This window comes from Ovis canadensis, chromosome 19, assembly GCF_042477335.2.
Source record: "Ovis canadensis isolate MfBH-ARS-UI-01 breed Bighorn chromosome 19, ARS-UI_OviCan_v2, whole genome shotgun sequence".
Classification (NCBI taxonomy): domain Eukaryota; kingdom Metazoa; phylum Chordata; class Mammalia; order Artiodactyla; family Bovidae; genus Ovis; species Ovis canadensis.
In genome coordinates, this window is record NC_091263.1 from 50,686,590 (window position 1) to 50,700,899 (window position 14,310).

Here is a 14,310-nt window from a genome sequence, read left to right on the forward strand (position 1 = left end):
AAGGTGTTTGTCATCTTTTACAACCAATCAAACCTTATTTTGACACGCAAGGAAATGAGCCATGTAATTATGTTGCCAATATCAGCTCTTCCCATTTTGTGATTTACACTGAGGTCTCGAGTTGAGTAGCCAAGCCAATGAAATAGCCACAATGCAGGTAAGGACAAAATGAAGTGATGTGTTTGCTGTTTTTCTTGAAGGGCGTTTCTTTCCTTGGTGCTGGTGTCTGAATTTTTCTTTCTCTCTTTTCTGTCTCATTCCTGCTATTCCTTTGGAGAAGAAGGGATCCATACGGAGGAGCTGGACAGTGAACTAGGTAAACTCTCCCAGCCTGCATGACTTGCTCTGGGTGCTTTGGTTTCCAGTGACTTGCTTAATCCCTCTGTTTCTTTAGTTTGCACTTCTTCAATTACGATTTTCATTCCGGCTTAGCCACAAAAGGTCAGTCATATACAACCCATGTGTCTGACTGCAGACATCATACAGAGTTGTAATAAATCGTGTCTACAAAGAAAATATCTGAGGGAATTGGGGCTAGAATGAGAGTTAGCAGATCAGTACTCTCGTAAATTAAGGATTAAGAAAAAACTGAGGGATAGATGGTTGCCATGTCCCCTGAACTCTCTTATAGTCTATCTCAGTCTCAATTCGTTATTTGGTATGAGTGGTTTTCTCCATGGGGAATATAGAAAAGCAAAACAAACAAAAATCTACCAGACTAATTGAAAGATCTTAGGGAGAGTAACAGCGGTACAACAATTCCACTGATTAACTGAATGGTTGCTAAGTCCTAGTATTAGATTGTTAGTCACAGGCTACTTGTTGAGTTTGTAACTGTAGTGAATGGCTTGAAAACCAGATGCCGGTTTCTGTGTTATTTCCCTTCGAATGTGTATGTCAGTAGAAATCAAGTCTTGACTACTCTGAGTTCTTGCAGTTTGGGAATAATTTACATTAGCTGATAATGCCAAACTCTTTTATCTTTGCTGTTGGAGCATAATGAATTATGTTCCCTGGTAAGTTAAATGTTTAATGTTCATCTTTGAACAGTATTAAAATTAGTTTGCTTTACATTTGATGCATGTATGAAACGGTAGATGGGAAAGCACAAGTTTTGGCTAAATTGCACTTGAGAGCCTTGGCTGATTGAAAATTGACAATAATATATTTTTAAAACAAGATTATTTAACATTAATATGAATAGAACTGTCCTGAGATTATTCAATCAGACTAACATTTTTAAGTTTGCCTTAAAAACTGATAATATAAATATTTAATACAGATTATTGGGTTTTGTTCAGTTTGATTTTTTATTATCTAAATATAGATAATTTATCATGGTTGGCTCAGGGTATGATAGAATCTTGCTCTAGTTTTGTTAATGTTTGGAACATATCCTGTTGTTATTGGTAAATATGTCAACAGTGGTCAATAACTGTTGAAAGATATATTTTTAAAGACATACAGTAAGTTGTCATTGTGTTAGGAATGATTTGAGATTCAGCCTGTGTAATAGAACAATTTGAAACTCATTTTGTAAATTAAAAAATATATTAATCTAGTGATATTAATGATTGTTGAAAAAGACAGAACTAGGTTTTACAGATGAAAAATGAGTGCCTCAGTCCTTTGTGGAACCCATTTAAACTGCTCCGTGTGCTCAGGAGTGTCTGACTCTTTGCAACTCCATGGACTGTAGCCCCTGGCCACCTGACCGATGTGTGTGAGTGCCCAACACCATGTGAGATAATTCCAGTGTGCACAGGGGCACAGCCTATTTGCTTCTATGGAAGCTTGAATGTTGAAATTTTTAGGGAAAAATCAATTGTCCTCTTTTTTGGTGTACCTGTAACATTGTGGAAACATTCCTGTGCTGTTAAACTCTGCAAAGTAGGTTTCACTGGCTGCATAGTATCCCTTTTCATGTTCAGAGCTGCAGTTCTGGGAGATGGTTTGGTAAAGCAGAAGCTGTTTCTGGGGTCAAGGCACATTGACTGGCTTCATTTCTGGGCTCTCACTTACTGACTCTTGTGACCTTGGGGAAGTCATTCACTTCTCTTAGCTTCCTGTTCCTAACCTGTACGACGAGCTCCCATGGGGCTTAAGAGAAGACTTAATGATACTGTATCTTAATATATATTTGTCCCTGTGATCACATATTGTTTTTGCCAATTTTCTGATTTATTAACCAGTTCTTCCCTGTTGGACATTTTGGTTCTTCCTTGTGATACCTTTTGTGTTTAATATGGGACAGGAGAGTGACGTGTATACTACAGAGTTGGCCCAAGTGTGTCCTTGTGGGTAGAGATAGGACGCCCTGGTTTTTGTCTGTATGTGTCCTCTGTATAAAGAGTGGTGTATATACACACACACACTTTTTCCTTGCATTCATTTCAGGTTCTTTTGACAAGCTCACTGCCCATTTTCTTAATAAGAGGATCCTAATTTCAGACAATAGCAACTGTCAAGGTTTTCATTGAAAAATATGATTCTAGATGTGACGAGGACACCCTCCCTATAATCTGCCTCTGAGAACTAGGGGTGGTGGGCTTGGGTGTTGGACCCAGATCATTTGCTTACAGAGTTGTCATTTCTGAGCTCTGTTGTTCATGCTAAATGGGTAGCGCCGTTATGCACTTTGGGTTTGTAGAATTTATCACATCTTCTGCAGTAAACTCCCCAGAATCAAAAAGCACGTGAAGAAGCTTCTTTTTGAATTACAGAGTATTCATGTGCTGCAGCCAATTAGGAGGCAGAGACAGAGAAATGAGGTCCCCTCCCAGCCAACACTGAATCACAGTTTAGAAATTTATCTCTGTTTGTGAACATGACTTTTAATCTGTGTGTTGACAAAACTCTGGGAACATTTGTCGGCTCCATATTCGCTCCATGGTGATGATTAGTACAGCATGAATTTTTTAGTGGTAGAAACAGCAAGCTAACAGGCTGTGTGGATCTGTCCTGCTCCTTTTGGGCTTTCTTACAATTGCCATTAGCTAAGCTTAGGTGCCAGGTGCTATGTAAAAGGTTTTCAAACCTTATTTAATCTACATATGACCTTCGAGGTAAATCTAGGGGAAGGGTGTGTTTTCAAGATATTAGTAAGTAGCTGAACACGAGGCAGATAGAAAAGAGTATGGCTAAGGTTCATACCTTACGTCTTCACCACCTTCCGTCTCAGTGACATCTTGTCCAGACTGGTCTGAGGTCTGACAGTTGTTAGACATGAGGGCGTGGCGCTTTAGAGTAAGAAAAAAATTTTAATGTCATCATTTTCTAGGCTTCAGTATTTTCTCCCATTTTCAACTTTTTAGGACCAAATGGCACACTGCAAGACAAACACCCTCTGTTTTTAAATCGATGACCAATTTCTGTTTTAAGCTTTCAGAAATGAATGCCTATTATTAAGTTAATCACCACATTGGAAGTGAGAGATCTATCTTTTCAATGTTAAATGAGCTTTATCTTGAAAAACTGGACCATTTCTGGAGTTTGTTAATCTGTCCCAGAAGAGCAAATGTCCAGAAATACCAGTTGACCAACGTCATGTCTCAACCCTAGTATGTAAGTTGTCGAGTAGGTAACATGGCTAAGTCAAAGGTGGCTTCTTTTCTTGAAGCCCTCTTGGACCTCCATTAGAGCACTCACTGTGCCATATTTGAATTGTCTGCCCAAACGGTGCCCTTGTAATTATCTTTGTGTCCTTGGTGTCTAGCACGCCCTCAGGCACTCAGCAAATGTTTGACCAGTAATGGAATGAATCGAATTCTTAATTTTTTCCCTATGTTAGCCAAAGATGATCAGGCCATATATGTTTGTTTTTTTTCTTTCAAATGTAGACCACTTTTTAAAAAAGAGTCTTTCTTGAATTTGTTACAATATTGCTTCTCTTTTTTATGTTTTGGTTTTTTGGCTGAGAGGCTTGTGGGATCTTAGCTCCCCAACCACCAGGGATAGAACTCGGACCCTGGGTACTGGAAGACAAAGTCTTAACCACTGGACTGCCAGGGAAGTCCCTAGGTCATATATTAAGGTTGCCGAATTTGAAAAGAAGTTTGATTCATTAAAAGGTGCAGTCCCCTAATACTCAGTCACTCTTCTGCCCTGTGCCAGCACAAACATATGCCTGGGCACCACTTTGCATTTTTCTAATCTTCAGATTTCCCAGCTCTTTGGAAATATTTTTCCTGGTTCGTTTTCATTTAAATGGTAATTTCCAGCATTGTAAGGGGAAACCACTTCCCAGGCATTTGATTTGCATCAGTTCACAAGACATTGCGTATAAAAAAGCCAAGTTGTGTCAACATCTGCACATTGGACCTGCCTTGCATTTTAGTAGCTGTGTCTCCCAGTATTCAAAGACTTCTTTAAAACCTGCTAAGTGTTCCCCACGCCCATGAAGAAGGGGGGAGGGGAAAACATGTCTCTGTTTGCAAACAAACAACATGTGGAATAAAACCCATAAAATTAATGTCTCTTGATGTGCAGCCAAATCTGAGCAAAATGTAAACTTTGAGTAATTAGCCTGTGTGTGTGTGTCTGTGTATCTGTGTGCGTGCGTGTATGTGTGTGCACATGACTCCATTTTAGTGTAGAACTGTTTGTGTCTTATGGAAAACCTAAGCCCTGATGAAATGGGCACGATTTTCAAATGGTGACCACAAAATCATTGATTTTTTTAAAAAAAAGTCTTGCTTTTCAATCAAGTGTAACGTTCAGTTCAAGCCAGTCTTAACGTGTCCTCCTAGGAATAAAGGTTCGCTTTGGAGTACAGTGTTACACCACCTTGCCTTAACTACACACAGAGCCGAGTGGCTTTGAAATTAAGTTGAGGATTGCAGCTCTGCCTGAAGAATTGTTTAGTGACACAAAACACAACGTAGCTGCTCTTTCACCGAGTTATCTGATGCAGTGGACTTTTAGAAATAAGCACTTGTTATGACAGAACGCTGTTACCTCGTTAAACGAAGTTGCAACTTTTGATATGAAACTTTATGAAGTGAAGTTCAGTAGAGCACAGATGAGTTTTCCAAAAGGCATGTATATTCCCCAGTGCCGTTTTACCACCACCATTTAAAGGAATGAAGTATACCCAGTTATGTGGAGAGTTTTTGGAGAGCAGGACCGATGTTTCTGCTTTCATAGGCACAGCCTGGTGAAGATTGGGGCCTGTCCAGATGTAGCCAGTTGAGTGATAGGTGTGTACAACTCAAGAACTCAACTCCAGGTGGGCATTTTTATTTACTTGATAGCATTTTGATTAGGAACAAGGAGAAAATTAGATGTAAATTTTAAGTATTCTAGGGAGAGCAAAAATGGGACTTACATTGGAAATGAAAAAGAACGTTTATTTTCATCCATTTTTGCTTGTGTGGTAAGGCAGTCTAGCAATAGAATGAGACCACTGCAGATATTTAGGATGGGGACCAGATATTCAAGGCAAGATTTAAATATATTTTCATTAAAATCTAATTTAATAGTTGATTTCGAATGAAGGCACCTAAGACTGCATTATATTGTTTCATTTGCTTATACAAAATATCAGTAAAGAATTGCTCTTTGTGTAGGAAAACACTGATAAAATAATGCTCACTTTTTAATTGGACTTTAGACAGTATTTTTATTTGGACTTTAATTGGACTTTAGACAGTATTTTTATAACTCTTTTTTTTTTCTTCTTTTTTAATTTTTTTGGCCTAAATCGGTTGTTGAAAATCTCTAGGCTCTTCAGGAATATCTTCTTCTTGCTCTGAATGTCCTTTTATTTTTCAGAACTGCCTGCTGGTTGGGAAAAGATTGAAGACCCTGTCTATGGTATCTACTATGTAGAGTAAGTGCCTATTAAGACACATTTTAGTTTGCATTCTTCTGTAATTATGTACATTTATGCTAAATAGAATTCACCATTGTGATAAGGTAAAAACAAGTAATAATAGTAACATTATATTAATTTTATAATGAAAAATAGTTTAATGAATAAGAAAATATTCAGCAAATCTGATGATGATATATAATAAAATCCCTGAGGGCCACATGTCTTCTGTTTACTACGGTATTGCTAGAGCCAAACATAGTCCTGGTCTATGGCAGGTACTTAATAATAGGTATTATTTGAATGAATGTAAAAAGCTCAATAGACCATATGAGTATGAGTTGTTTATCTTCAGGAAGAGCATCAGTTTTGCCTTTTGTTTTGCCCTGCTCAGGTCTGAGATTTTCAGTGATTACCTATTCATTTAAACTTTCTAAATTCTCTCGTACCAGAAGATAGCCGTTTCCTTTTCCAGGGGATCTTCCCAACCCAGGGATCGAACCCAGGTCTCCCGCATTGTAGGTGGATTCTTTAGCAGCTGAGCCTCCAGGGAAACTGTGAAAAACTAAAGCCTGACTTGAAAATTATTTTGAGTTCTAAATAATCATAGAGTAGGAATATTTCTAAACTTCTCATGAAATATGATTTTGATGAAGTAAAAAAGAATACGTGTAGGCTTGTATATATGTGTGTTGATGTAATATGTGTATATATACATGTACATGTATCGAAATTGTTTAGTTTCTCAGTTGTGTCTGACTCTTTTGTGTCCACATGGACTGTAACCTGCCAGGCTCCTCTGTCCATGGGATTTCCCAGGCAAGAATAGTGGTGTGGGTTGCCATGTCCTTCTCTAGGGGATCTTTCTGACCCAGGGATCAAGCCCAGGTCTCCTGCATTGGCAGACGAATTCTTTACTGCTGAGCCAAATGGGAAGCCTACATTACGTATACATACACTGAATAAGAATGGGAAAAAAAAATGCTTTGGATTTATATATATGTTTGTACGTGTGTGTGTGTGTTTATGTTTCCTTGGCCTTATTCGTTTTGGAGCCATCTGAAGTATCTGGGTCTTTGTCACTTTGAACACATCACATTTGCTTAGGTTAGCTGCATTTGGAATCTTTTTGCCTAGGGCTTATACTTTGAATCCTGACTCCATGCTTATTGATCAAAATAGTTGACAGATGTTGGTAGAGTCCTTCTTTTAACTTGATCTTTGGGGATCAGGGTGCTTATGGTTCCATGAACTGTAGAAAGTTACACACAGTTTTTGGCACTACGTGTTACAGACAATACCACATCTCCACTTTCAGCTCCATTTAAAAATAATTCTGTTAACTGACTTCTTGTTAAATTAAAGAAACATTCTTTGTCACGTGATTCTTTGGACCTTTGGGAGAGTCGGTGTTTACAGTCCTGGGGCTTGAAAGCTGGCCATGCTAAGCTTGAAGCCTCCTTAGTGCTGACTAGCTGTTTTGTTAGGTCAGCTGGTACTTAACTGCTCAGAAACTTACCTTCCTTATCCACAAAATAACAATAAAAATAGGACCTTCATCTTGGCATTTACTGAAGATTTTTAAAATAAATCATGTGTAAAACTGGTTTTATAATACTTGGTACAGACAAGCAGTCAGTATGTGGAAACCATTCATTTTTGTTTTTGTTGTATCTTCCTAACTGTGCTTTTTGACACAAAATGCTCAACCACCTGCTTTGCTCAGGTCCAGTCAAGGGAACTTGGCCTGATTGGCATTTTGCTTGTGGGACAACATGTTTCCTAACTGAGTGCAATATGCCTTCTGCTTCAGCCACATCAACAGGAAGACACAATATGAGAATCCAGTCCTGGAAGCCAAACGGAAGAAGCAGCTGGAGCAGCAGCAGCAGCAACAGCAGCAGCAGCAACAACAGCCCGAAGGTTGGCTTTCCCTCTGTCTGTGGGCCAGGAGCTCCAGGCAAAGCCTGGGCACTGACACCCCCGTGCGGCCAGAAGTGGCCACGAGGCTCATGTCCTGTGTGGTGCTAGGAACACAATGTCCTGGAAGCGTGGGGAGTGATGCAGAACCTCTGCTAGAGTCCACACCCCGAACCCAGACAGCTAAAGTGGGGGGGCCCATTTAAAAGCACCCAGTCTCCACTCTGGTTTAGAAAGGGGCTGTTAGATTGGAGAACATTTCTGACGGGGACAGAATTCCCTTGCCCCTGGGAGCTTTTGTGCAGCACCTGGTATCTAAATCCAAACCACTTTAAGATGTGCAGGGTATGGAACTAACTTTTAATTGTAGGCATCAGAAAAAGCTGGTAATTTTCAGTGCTTTCAAAAAATTAAAAGTTACTTTGTGCTCTTCACAAAAACATGAACAGTTCAGAAGTAGAGAACATTTACATCTCCCCTGCTGGTTCCCATTCTATTCTCAGCAATAAGCAATGTGCAGAAATTTTCTAGGGATGTACAAATATGCAGATTTTGACAAACACCAGGTCATAATTTATGTATATGAATACATTCTGTATTTACATACATATTAGTTTTCTGGCCTATTTTTCTCAGTTAAATATATTTCTTGCACATTTTCAAGGCTGCTTAATATAGATTTACCTTGGGATTATTTAATGACTGCATAATATTCCTTTTATGAATCTCTTTACTTCATTTAGCCCTCTGTTTATTAGCAGATGCTTAGATTTTTCTTCATTTTTCATCGCAGTCTTTAAAAATATTAGGTTTACTGTTCCTTTTATATGAATATAAAATTCAGTACTTCTCTTATTATCATAGTGAACTTAATAAATATAGACCATAGCATGGAAGTTGGCAGATTTTTTTTGTAAATGACCAGATAATAAACACTTTAGGCTTTGCTATTCATACAGCATCTATTACAGCTACTCATCTCTGCCCTTATGGTATGAAATACGTTATAAACTGTAAACAAATGTATGTGGCTGAAACACTGAACACTGAAATTTGAGTGTCATGTAATTTATGTGTCAACAAAATATTCTTCTTGATCATATAGAAACGTGTGAAAATCATTCTTGACTTGCAAGCTTAATAAAAATAGGCACAGGGGCCAGTTTGGCCTGTGAGCCATAGTTTGCCAACCACGGCCATAGACTGTATTTTAGAGAGTGTTTGTATGTATCTGTGTGTGTGTGTGCACACGCACCTAGCTATTGAAAAGTTCTCCTTAATCTCTCTTCTATTTAAAAATTTAAAAAATATTTTTATGAATTTGGGGAGTGAGAATGTATAATTGAAAAATGAGCGTAAAATTAACTATATGTACACAATTGAATTTGTTAGCTTAGCTGGAAAGGTGAGTTTGGGATGAATCTTAAGATTCATTCTCCGTGAGTTATTTCTTGGTCTTCAAAGTGAACGCGGCTGCACTTAGTTCATACACTTAGGCTAGTTAGGACTCAGGGGCTTTCCTAATGGGTCCCCCTCGGATTTTAGAGATGATAGGGGACAGCACCTTACCAAACTCCTGAAACCTACCTTTACTGCCCCAGCCAAGCAGACTTCAGCTGTCCAGCCAAGTCTCAGATGAATTATAGAAGTTTCTGCCTTATTGGGCCTGCTTTAGTTTACTGTATATCTTTTCTGATTTTTTTTTACTTGATCTCACTTTGAACTCTCCAGCCAGAGAGAACTGGAGATTTTTATTGGTTGTATTTTTATTGGTTTTATTTCTGTCCTCAGAGGTCTTAGGAGAAAGAGACATAAACACACACACACAGGGAGGGACCTTAACGTAGAGTAGGTGTGCTGAGTAGTGTCCTACTCTGTGCAGCCATATGGGCTGTAGCCTGCCAGGCTGCTCTGTGCATGGGGTTCTCCACACAAGAATACTGGAGCAGGTTGCCAGTGCCCTCCTCTAGGGGATCTTCCTGATCCAGGGATCGAACCCACATCTCACATCTCCTGCATTTGCAGGAGGGTTCTTTACCACTAGCGCCACCCGGGAAGCGCTACGAAGAATAGCATCAGATACCAATTTCTTGTGAAGTGAAGCTTTCTGGTTCTGGTTTTATTGGCTTGGGTAGTTTTATAATGAAGAAGGTGGTGAATCCTAAGTAAGGTGACCAGTGGTCGGAAGGAAAACAGTTAACTGTTTCTTGTTTTCATTGTAGAATGGACAGAAGATCATTCATCGCTTGTGCCTCCTGCTATTCCAAACCACCCCCCAAGTAATCCGGAGCCAGCCAGAGAAGCTCCACTTCAGGGTAAAGTGTTTTTATAATCGCATCCTACTTTGGCTCAAAAGTTCGATTTTTTTAAAGAAACTTTAAAAAATGAAATCTGATAATTCCCAGATCTTTCCAAAAGATTGTTCCAAGATAGTTCTTTGTTGTGGGGCTGACCTGTATATATGGTAGGGAATGAGCAGTGTTCCCAGCCTCTGCCCACTCAGTGCCAGGAGAAACCCTCCCCCAGTGTGACAAACAAAACTGTCTCCAGATATTGCCACATGCTGCTGGGAGTGGGGCAGAGGGTGGTGTACAAAATCATGTTGAGTTGTGAACCCTAAATTTAGAGAACACATACATTTAATGCTGTGTTAAATAAGATACATTGAAAATTCAGCACTGCATGTTTTAACATTCTAGTCAATGTATTTGCTTTTGACTAAGATTTTCTTGTAAATGTAAAATGGTTTGATATTACTGTGTTATACACTCTAACCTCTGTTCTTGTTGCAGTTTGGGCATTTATGCATGTTTTACAACGTTTCATTGGTTCTCACTTATTTACATTCACAAATAGTATGCATCCCTACTGAGATTTATTACAGAAAATTGGAAACTCAGAATCTTGCTACTTTCAGGCCTCATTACTTTTAAAGGATAGAAAAGATTTGGGGATTTTTTTTCTTTAGCTTTTTTCTTTTAAATAAAAAAATAGAATAAACATCATATTATAGTGTTGGGGAGTATGTTACAGAACCAATAAAAAGCTGTAAAATTTGTCTTTTCTTCTCTCTACATTTTTAAAGATATAAATGTGTTAGATATTAAAAGATAGGTAAGATACCCCTTTTCCCTAATTTTCATTCCTCCACTTTTATTTTTATAAGAAAAGTTATTTCCCTTTTAGCTGATATTATCATGAGATTAGCGTTAATATCAACTTGTATAACATAGTTTGATACCATTTAATGGTGATAATGTTTTTAATAGAGACAAAACATAGAAGATAATGATATATAAATTAATATCAACAGGATTGTGGGCTCGTCTTTATTTTTAAAGTATAAAATTCCTTCTTCAACTTCATGTTGTCTTCTTTCTTTCTCTCATGGTAAGTTAACTCCACTAACTTCTCAGTTCCTTGACCCTCTTGTTAATTTCTTGAGTCCTTGAAACTGTGGACACACCAGGGCCTTTGCACATGCTGCTCTCTGGACACACCAGGGCCTTTGCACATGCTGCTCTCTGGATACACCAGGGCCTTTGCACATGCTGCTCTCTGCTTGTGGCTGTCTTCTCCTCCCACTCTTTGCTCTGCCAGCTTCTGCTCAGCTAAGGTTTCTGTTGGATTCTGTCCGATTCACTCTTCCCATGTCAAACTTCTCGTTTACAGAATTTAACAGTTGGTAATTTGTGTTCATCTGAGTTCAGTTATTTAGCAATTTCCTCTTCAGACTTTCAGTCGCATGGAGGTATGAGACTGCGTTTTGTTTTGTTTTGTTTTTCCACAGTAGGATATCCTGAACTAGATCGCATCCTCTCTGCTAAATTTATTATTGTGTGAAATAACGTATGTATGTCCGTGATAAACAGCCTGGCTTCCTTAAAGGATTGTCTTAGAGATTAAATCAATTAGAGCTTTAAAGTTTCAGATTCTGAGTGTCAAATGCTTCATGCACCAACTGAGTTAAGAGTCCAGACAGTATTGATCTGTATGAGGAACTTTATTTCAGATTTTTCTCTTTCTTTTTTTTTACCCCCCTTTTCTTCTTTAATCTTCTTGGGTTCCCTAGTGGTTGGGGTTTGGGAGAGGCTCACTGAGCTCCCTGTGGGAAATAGTCTACTCTTAAAACTTTTACTCTAGTCTCTGTATTGATTGTTGTCTTTCAAGCATAATCATAATCTTCAAAGTATAACTAATACCATAGAAGACAGTTTAAATCCATACTCTTTGACTCCAAGCTACAGTTGTAAGAAACATTAAGTTGGGCTTTATCACCATCGGTTACAACTCTGAGTTCCCTGTGTACCTGTAAAGTATCCTGGTCTATGTTCCTGACAGTACTCTCAGGAAGAGGCTGTGTAGCTAATAGGGTTAGATTGTTTGGTATTAATTTTGCTGAGTTCATTGCTCAACTGACTTTCCTCTGATCAAAAGAGTATCCTTCTCAACTCAGAAAATGTTAACTTTTAAAGAGATTTGCTCTTGGGAAATCTCTCCAGCTTCCAGCTTTATGCTCAGAGATTTTGCAGCTACCCCTTCACCCTACCCATTTCACCACCACCATCAACAAAATAATAACCTACATTGATTGAGCTCTTTTTATGCATCAGGCACCTCCTTGAGCACTTCAGCTATGTTATCTGTCACTGTTCCTCCTTACAACTATCATGTAAATAGTGAGGTTAGTACTCTCATTATCTCCACTTATACATCCGACGCTCAGGCAGAGAGAGGTTTAGTAATTCATACACATCCAGGAAGTAGTGGAGCACAGAGTTGAACCCTGGGTGTCATTAGAAATAGTTTAACTTCTGACTTATTTTTGTTGTGTTTTTTTTTGTTGTTTTTTTTTTGTGGGATACCTCATCGTCTTAATGTATGCCATTCAGTTTGGATGCTACTGGGTACATGTTACCTTTTTAATTCAAGTTAATTACAGTTTAAAAAAATAAAAAAGTTAGTTTCTTGTTTCCACTGGCCACATTTCAAGGAGTCAGGAGAGCTTCGTTTTTGACTAGTGGCTGCTGTATTGGATAGTGTAGATAGGGAGCATTTCTGGTGTCACAGGAAGTACTCTGGGGCAAATGGTACTATGGTATTCAAATACTAGTTCCAAGAATAGTGCCAACTTGGCAGAGAAGCAGGCAGCTACAGGTTGTTCATGAGTAGGTGTTTTGGGGCTGAGACCCAGAAGTTCCAGATTCAGTGAATCCAGGACAGGCCCTAGAAATGAGTACATTTTTTAAAAGCTACCCAGGTGATCCTTACACATCACCAGATCTTACAGCTGTTGACTAGTCAGCAGATTAGCCTGTCTTAGAAAATAACATGTGCCACAAGGCTGCAGCAGAGAGCTCCTCATTCCACTGCTTGTATATAGAAAGGCACTTCTCCAAAGCTACAGTAACTGATGACCTACCTGTACATAAAACGTAATAAAATGTGCATAAATGTGGAACCCTCTGATCTTTTCTCCCTAGTTAAATGTTGAAACAGAAAGTCAGTGTGTAATTTCAAAGTCTTCTTCATGTCTCTTTTAAGCTGAAAGCATTCTCAACTCAAAATATGCTAATGGCTTTTTAAAACATTCATTTAGATAAACTGCCAGACACATTTTTACATTTTCTAACTTTGCTATAATCAGGGTGAAAAACTTACACACCCAGCCACCTCTTGCAGCCTTCTCAAAGACACGTTAAATTTCACTTCTTTGTGCTCTTATTCATTCGTTCATTCAACACACATTTTTGGAGCACACACAACGAAACAGGCCATGTTTTATTTACACTCTGGACACGCAATCAGGAATCCTTGTGGAGTTTGTTCTAGTGTTGTATGTGTGAGCATGTGCAGTGCCCTTCCTGCAATAGGGTATGGGGGAGAGGGAGATAAAACCCCCTTCAGTGAGTAAGCTGTATCCTGTGCAGGATGGTGATAAATGCTGAAATCAAAAGTAAAGCAGGTAAGGGGGATTGTGAATGCTGGGAGAGATATTGCAGTATTCAATAAGGGGACAGAGAGTGTCTCGCTGAAAAGTTGATGGGTATTGATATCTTTGCCTAAGTGAAATATGTGTTTGCCTTGAAGCTTTCCCTAGTAGCCTCTGCTTCAAGAATAGCTGCTATTCGTATACCCCATGAAGGGAAATTTGGGGGTTATCTGAACGGTTCTCAATTTTCCATCTAGTAATTGCCATGGCAACGCTTTCAGTACAATCCCTGACTGCGCTTGACATCCCTTCCCTGGTGCTTTGGCAGATGACTTCTCATGGTAAATTCAGCTCGGTCTTGCCTTTCTTTAGCCATGCTGACAGGACTATAGTTTGTCCTGCTTCCAGCCAGCCTTGGGACTACAGTAGAGGGGAGGAGGTTAGTGAGCAGACCTGTGACTCCAGGCAATTTTAAAAAGCCTTCTTAAGAGCCAGAGACTTTTGAAATGTGCAATTAAAAATTGTATGTGTTCCCAGAGACCTTTTTAAAAAGACCTTTTAGATGTAGCTAACCAAAAATAACTTTCCTTCCTGCGTGCCAGCCTCCTAGTGCAGGGGTATTTGGAGACATGGAGATTTTTTTCTC

General features: G+C 39.0%; 1 protein-coding gene across 23 annotated transcripts in view; it reads left to right on the plus strand.

Annotated features, from left to right (window-relative positions):
- The window catches only part of MAGI1 (membrane associated guanylate kinase, WW and PDZ domain containing 1), a 651,771-nt gene that overhangs the window by 556,656 nt on the left and 80,805 nt on the right, over nucleotides 1–14,310 (plus strand). For 10 of the 23 annotated variants that reach the window (XM_069561856.1, XM_069561857.1, XM_069561859.1 and 7 more), the window contains 4 exons: nucleotides 281–316; nucleotides 5,773–5,830; nucleotides 7,626–7,735; nucleotides 9,955–10,047. In XM_069561856.1, coding sequence (XP_069417957.1) covers nucleotides 281–316; nucleotides 5,773–5,830; nucleotides 7,626–7,735; nucleotides 9,955–10,047 — 297 coding nt within the window. Of the gene's footprint in view, nucleotides 1–277; nucleotides 317–5,772; nucleotides 5,831–7,625; nucleotides 7,736–9,954; nucleotides 10,048–14,310 lie in introns of all 23 variants that reach the window. The other 13 variants (XM_069561854.1, XM_069561855.1, XM_069561858.1 and 10 more) reach the window with 2 other exon arrangements.